The 6425-nt window shown below is 39.1% G+C and overlaps 1 protein-coding gene across 2 annotated transcripts; it reads right to left on the bottom strand.

Annotated features, from left to right (window-relative positions):
• Positions 1-561: 561 nt before the first annotated feature.
• Positions 562-5543, bottom strand: prelid3a (PRELI domain containing 3A). 2 transcript variants are annotated; one of them, XM_061716374.1, is made up of 7 exons: positions 5141-5543; positions 4107-4275; positions 3569-3658; positions 2479-2549; positions 2167-2269; positions 1170-1247; positions 562-1016 (listed from the first exon to the last, which is right to left on the bottom strand). In XM_061716374.1, the coding sequence occupies exons 1-6, from the start codon at positions 5170-5172 to the stop codon at positions 1185-1187; spliced, it is 528 nt and encodes a 175-aa protein (XP_061572358.1). In that variant the 5' UTR covers positions 5173-5543; the 3' UTR covers positions 562-1016; positions 1170-1184. The 2 variants fall into 2 exon arrangements, with proteins under 2 accessions (XP_061572358.1, XP_061572359.1); XM_061716375.1 differs by lacking the exon at positions 1170-1247.
• Positions 5544-6425: the final 882 nt, after the last annotated feature.

Below are 6425 nucleotides of genomic sequence, written 5' to 3'. Positions count from 1 at the left end.
TTACTCATGCACTGTAATTTTGTAATGTCCTAGAATTCAAATTCTTTATTTGGGGACCTTTAGCGATTTTTTTAATCACCTGACAGCACTAGTCTGAACATAATATTCACTGAGCAGTTCAGATATACAGGGTTCTGTTGCAGCACAGATCAGAGTCAGAGTTTTCAGTTTTCTCATCTTTATCCCCAGCTAATTTTACATTATGTTGCATTTGCTGTTCTTCTAAAAGGGGCAGCACAAAGCTGTACGACCAACTTCAAAAGAGCTGCCAATTAGGAACAGAGAGGTGGCATTAAGATGCTATGCCCACCTCAGTGAGAGCAGCGGCCAATCAAGTTGCAGCTATATGCAACGAGTGTTAGTCCATGAAATCATACATCGGGGAGGGATAGTTTTCAAGTATGAGGCTCATTTGTGGAAAGCAAAGAAATGTGATGGTGATGGTACTAAGCGCTACCCTTTAAGCGGAAACGTGACGCTGCTGTGTGAGGGAGATGAGAAGACACGGTTAAAGGGGATAAGTCCGTGCTGTATATTTCTTTTACATTTTTTTAACCAAAGTGTATCACAGACCTCAAGAAATAGTGCCAACTCTTGAAAAAAACAACATCATACTTCTCCTTTAATATTGTAACCTTTCATTAGTGACATATTCTGTATCAAGTATGTTTCTACACTAAAGATCTGGCACAAGTTCAAAGTAAATGTGTGGCTTTGTAAGTAAATGTATCTCTGTTTTGTTTCTTCAAACAGTTAACAGGTTAATGAGCACTGTTAGCGATGATTCACATCTACCAAACTTGGCCCCACAATCCGTAAACTCTACTCCGACATGCTTTAATACCCATTCATCTTCGGCAGAAATGTACTTTCTGTCATGTCAGCCAAAGCTGTGACGGGTGGTATGAGGCGAGACCTCTCAGACGCTGTTTGCAGAGGATCTGAAAATGCAGACGACCCAAAGTTGTCTATGAGGTATGGCCGAGAAGAGCGGTCGTCACGGCAACCTTGGAGCCCTAAAGAAGCAAGTAAATAACCACAAAGTGTCATGTAATCCACTACACCATATGATATGATATGATCTTGTCATGTGAGGCATTACAGGTTTTCTTATGTCTGCTGGGATTGAAGAATAAAAGGTCCGAAAGGAAAGCAAAGAAAACAATTACCAGTGTTAGTAAATGTCAGGAGAGAGGGACGTTTTCTCTTTCAGAGTTCTGAATAATCCATTCAATGGCGTCCCAGCCCTACGCAGAGAAGGAAAAGATAAAAGAGGAGACACGCAGAAAGACAGAAACAGAGATAGCACTTTGGAGGAACATGCAAAGTGAACTCAGGCAGTATTTTACTTGACTCTGGCTCCAACATTTGGCCTGCAGTCACATGCACAAGTTCAGTCAGTACGTGTCAATAGCTAAGAAAGTCAAATGATGGATTGATTTTCAAAAGTACCCACCAAGAGGAATTTCCCCAGTATTATTTTTAATAAATAGAGATAATTTTAGATAACTATAAACCGTCTTCTCATTTTAGAGCGTTTGCTGGTTTTGCAAGTATCAATCTCTTGAAGTCTGAGAATAGATTTTCCAGGATGTTTAAACTTGGCAAGTGTGAGATCAATGGCAAAACTTTAAGCTTGTCACTTTTAAAATATTCCATCATAGATTGTGAGTTTTGTTTTGGACCAGTATTTTGTCATAGAAGTGAATGCTGCCCTTGCTACTGACTGTAACACAGGACCCAACCATGGCTAACCCAGCCTCGTGCCCTACGGTTGCACAAAAATGCTCTCTTTAGGAAATTCTCCACCCTTCTTGTCAAAATACTTTCCTCAGATGCTCATTTTCAAACCTGTGTCTTTTTCAATGAAACAAAAGTCTTTGAATTGCCTTTTTGAAGCAGACATTCAAGCTATTTGTCTTTCACATTACAATATTTGATTTGCAACATTCCTGCTCGCTGTTATTTTAGGCAGCTATGTAGAAGAGATTTGCAAAACCACCATAGTGCTGACAGGCTGCAATACCTTAAAAAAAAAGGTAAATTGGTACAAATTTTAAAAGGTAAAATTGGTAAAATCTGTCATCCGTCAAAATCTGTATATTTTAAATAAATGTTTAATAACAAGCAGAAGACAATTATAAATGCATGTTTTTCTTCCATTACCTTCCGGGCATTAGCAGACATGCTCCTGACCATCATCCCCTCTAGATAATTACTCAGACTGACTCCCTTGACAGTAATGATGGCTTCCTGTGTCAGGACAGTGCTGAAGAGCAGAAAAGGAGGGGTAGGAGGGCAGAGACATGCAGAAAAAGGAGAGAATATAAGAACTGTAACTCTTCTGTAAGTCTTGCTCCTTCTTGCCCCCGTCTCTATGTTACACTATGAAAGCCGTTTAAATATATGCAACAGAAAAAAAACCCAAAATGAACAAAATAACTTTTAGAAATCAACTGTAATGTGAAGTATACTTACACCGCAGGGTTTTCTGGATGTGGTCTGTACACAAGCCTCTCATCGACCGATATGAGGTTGGTGAGAGTAATCTGGAAGGAAAGGTTCGTTCAGATTTCTAGCAGCCAGGATTTTTACACTGAACTCAGACTCAGTTTCATGATGCACCAAATGTTTCCAGTGTGTAAAAGATCTGGTCGGCAGGCAGGCCAGTTCAGCACCTGGACTCTTCTATGGGGAGCCAAGCTTTTACAATAGATGCCGTATGAGGTTTCTCATCTTCTTGCTGAAAGTTGCAAGGCCTTCCCCGAAAAAAGGCGGGAAGGGCACATATGTTGCTCTAAACTTTGTATATATCTTACGGCATCTATGTTAACTTTCCAGATGTGCATATGGATTACTCTGCCCATGTTTTCCAAGAGGAATTTCAGATTTCAATTTGTGTGACCACAGGACAGTTTTCACCTCAGTCCTCTTTAAATGAGATTTGGCCCAGAGAAGAGAGTGGCATTTCTCCCATCATGCTCAGATATGGCTACGTTATTTGCAGGATACAACTTTGAAGGTGGCTCAGTGAACTGTTTTCTTAAGCAGTCATGTCTTCAAGTGTTCAAGAGCCCATCCAGTGATTTCCATCCCAGAATCATGTGCATCAAATATTGATTTTCACCTCTGTCCTCTGTTCCGTAAATGTTGAGTTAGTCACAGTTTTATGCTATGATACATTATCCTGAAACTGTTTCACAATTTGTAGACCCCGTTTTTTTTCAAATTGGTCAACTTCTGCCCATATTTACTTCAGAGATACTAAGATTGTCTTTTTATACCCAACCATGTCACCGACCTGTTACAAATTATTACTCTAAATTGATGCAAGATGTCCCTCCAGGTTTTTCTTTTTAGTGCCAATTGAATTGTCCATGTCTCAACTGTTACTGTACTGCTGCAAATTAAATATGGATTTATGGTATTTGCAAATCATTACATTCTGTTTTTATTTACATTTTACATATTATTCCATCTTTTTCTGTGGATGTAGACATGGCTGCACATTTCTGAATGAACTGTGTAAATAAGTGGACTCAAAGTGAAAAGCTCTGCATGAACTCACATTCGTTGAGCACAACTCCATCTTCTTCTCCGACGGGTCAACTATGGAATGCTCTTTCACATATGTCTGGGTGTGGCTGGTTCCTAGTATCTGCACACAGAAACACACAAACCGAGATGAGTTTCCTCCGCAGGGTGGCTGGACTCCCTTAGAGTTAGGGTGAGGAGTTCGGTCATGGATGGATGGATGGAACACACACACATCAGTCAATGGAAGATGCTTGGATATGATTGTTTGGACTCACTTAAAGGGGACCTATTATGAAAAACACGTTTTCTCTTGCTTTAACATATATAAAGTGGTCTCCCCTCAGCCTGCCAACTCAGAGAAGGAGGAAAGCAACCAAATTCTGCAGTGTCTGTACAGCCGCCCGGATGAGCCATCCAGTGTGATGTGGCTTCTACGAGCCGTTCAGATTCTGCGCTCGTCGTTACGTAACGTAACGATTAGTTGCCATAATAGATCCCCTTTAACCTCCTGTATGTATCCTACAAATATAAATACATGTATTTCCTACATGTCCTCATTTATGACTAACCGCTCGTACGATACCCGGTAGTCCCCACTCTGTGCTGAGGAGTCTGTGGCTGTGAAGGCGGCCGTCTCCATCCAGATTACGGTCCAGCACGTCCACTCCCACCACGTTGGGGTTCATGGGGTTGGGGTACTTCCTCATGGCAGCTTTGATCACCGTCTCCCAGGGGTAACTGCACAGAAACCAGGGCAAGATTACAACGGGTATAGACAGCGGTCACAAAAACTCTTAAACAACATCAAAAAACCATCCAGTAAGTGCTGCTCTGGGACAAACTGTGCAATGTTTAAGACAACAACAGTAAGAACAAATACAAAGGGCAGATATATATCCGTTTTAGAAGTAAAACTGTGGAACTCATTAGACAACGACCTTAAATTAGCAAACTCAATAAAAGCATACGCAAAAGCAAGATATTATTTAAAGCAAAGGTAATGGACACATATATAGAAGCACAATAATCAAACAAAGAAGAATGCACACATGCATGAGATGAAATGACAACCTAAATTGGTTTTGTCGGTTTCTTTAGCATCTTTTCACTTTCTGTTTTCAGAGCTATCATTATTATTATTATCATCATAATTATTAATATTATTATTATTATTAGAGTTATTACAGCTATTATTATTATTATTATTATTATTATTACTATTACTACTATTATTATTATTTTGTGTAACCTCATGATATTTTATTTGTACTTTTTGTATATTCTATTATGTTAAAAGGTGGGCAAGATAAGTTTTATGCTTCAAGCCCAGACCTTTTGGGTCAAAATAATCACAATTTTGACCAGGGAAAAAACTGTGGGTGTCTGTTATCTTGTTTGTTGGTTTTTATGCTTGTGATTGACCGAAATACTAACTAACTAACTTACACAATAGGAAACAAGTTCAGGGATATTGATCCTGCAGTTGAGGACTTTATCGACAGTAAAAGCTTTTTAAAGTCAGTTATTGAAGCTGAAGCTGTCATCAAAGCAGGTCAGTCAGTTTCACGAATGTCTAATAAAATGAACCAGAGAGTGAACAAACCTGAAAACGTGTTCTGTGCTCCAGATCTTCATCGTTCAAACAATAACTGTGTCTGCATTAACGTTTTAAAAAAAGAAAGAAAGAGAAAGAAAAGACGCATAAGAAGAGATCACCATCGGAGCCTGCATCTCTTCGGAGCATTATCATATGATGGGATGGCAGCAGTGATCTTTGTGGGGCCTTTGTGGGATGGATCTCTCCACCGTCATGGAGCTGGATCCAGGGAGCGCATCTTCCTCTACCTGCACACCACACTGCAGCATGCGCGCTGCATTCACCCGTCACAGCAATAAACCGCACAAAACATATAAGTGATAAATAACCACCCGGACTGCAAAGAAGCCGGTGAAATAGCTAAAACCCAAGAAAACGTCTCCGATAATATGAGACACAGCATTCCTGTCTGGGATGTCAAAATAAAGCTTTTGTAATGACTGTTTAACTTTTGTTAAATTCACATTTTATCCTTAAAAAATTCTTATTAAGTAATGGAACTGCAGAGTTTATAGTCAATAAATAAGAGGCGACGATTTTAGTATTTTAATCTGCGGCTTTGGTGTTGCTTTTGTTATTCGAGCTATTTTTCGACAATCTTATTGTGGTATAATCAGGGGGACGTGTGCTGCTCTTCCTGCGTGCTCACGGCTGACTTGATGAAGCTGATGAAGCTGATGAAGCTGACGCTCCACTGCTGCGGCTGCAACCGCCTCCGCTAGTACGCATGCGCAGAGCATCTTTCCATCACTCCCGGACAAGTAGAAAAAACAAGTGGCTCCGCCGCGTCAAGCTGCTGATAGATACTCGAAATCAAAAAGGAAATAGAGTCACTTTACTTGTCAAATGAAAGGTTTATGTGTTGTAAAGAAGCTATTGTTGTTTTTTGTAACAACTTGTGAAATGGACAAATTCAGAATCTGAATTAATTTTATTGGACACGTTTAAATATACAAAAAAGGAATTTGGTGTGGATAAACTTGATCTCAATGTATATAGAATACACTGAAAAAAATAAATCTAAGTGCATGTAAATATAACATATTTAAATCTGTGATATTAACAATTAAAAATGAAGTGTGTTGCTTTACATGAATACATCTAGTTTTGAACTTAATCTGCATTTGTTCAAAAAACAAGACATTGTTGTATTTACTTTTCCTTTAACAATTTTAATCTATTGGGCAGATTGACCAACATTTAGATGAAACATGCTTTATTTGTTTAAGTAGAACACCACAGTAAAAACTATCTTGCTTGATCTACTTTAAAAAAATTAAGGCAACTTTTT

The sequence above is a fragment of the Cololabis saira genome, chromosome 3, assembly GCF_033807715.1.
Source record: "Cololabis saira isolate AMF1-May2022 chromosome 3, fColSai1.1, whole genome shotgun sequence".
In the NCBI taxonomy this organism is placed as follows: Eukaryota; Metazoa; Chordata; class Actinopteri; order Beloniformes; family Belonidae; genus Cololabis; species Cololabis saira.
The sequence above is the reverse complement of the archived record's forward strand: the minus strand, read 5'-3'. Positions and strand labels throughout refer to the sequence as shown.

Coding starts and splice junctions, on each gene's coding strand:
- prelid3a (XM_061716374.1), bottom strand. CDS start 5,172: ATGAAGATCTGGAGCACAGAACACGTTTTCAG. Junction 2,550..3,568: donor TGGAGTTGTGCTCAACGAAT/GTGAGTTCATGC, acceptor CTTTCCTTCCAG/ATTACTCTCACCAACCTCAT. Junction 2,270..2,478: donor CATCCAGAAAACCCTGCGGT/GTAAGTATACTT, acceptor TCTGCTCTTCAG/CACTGTCCTGACACAGGAAG.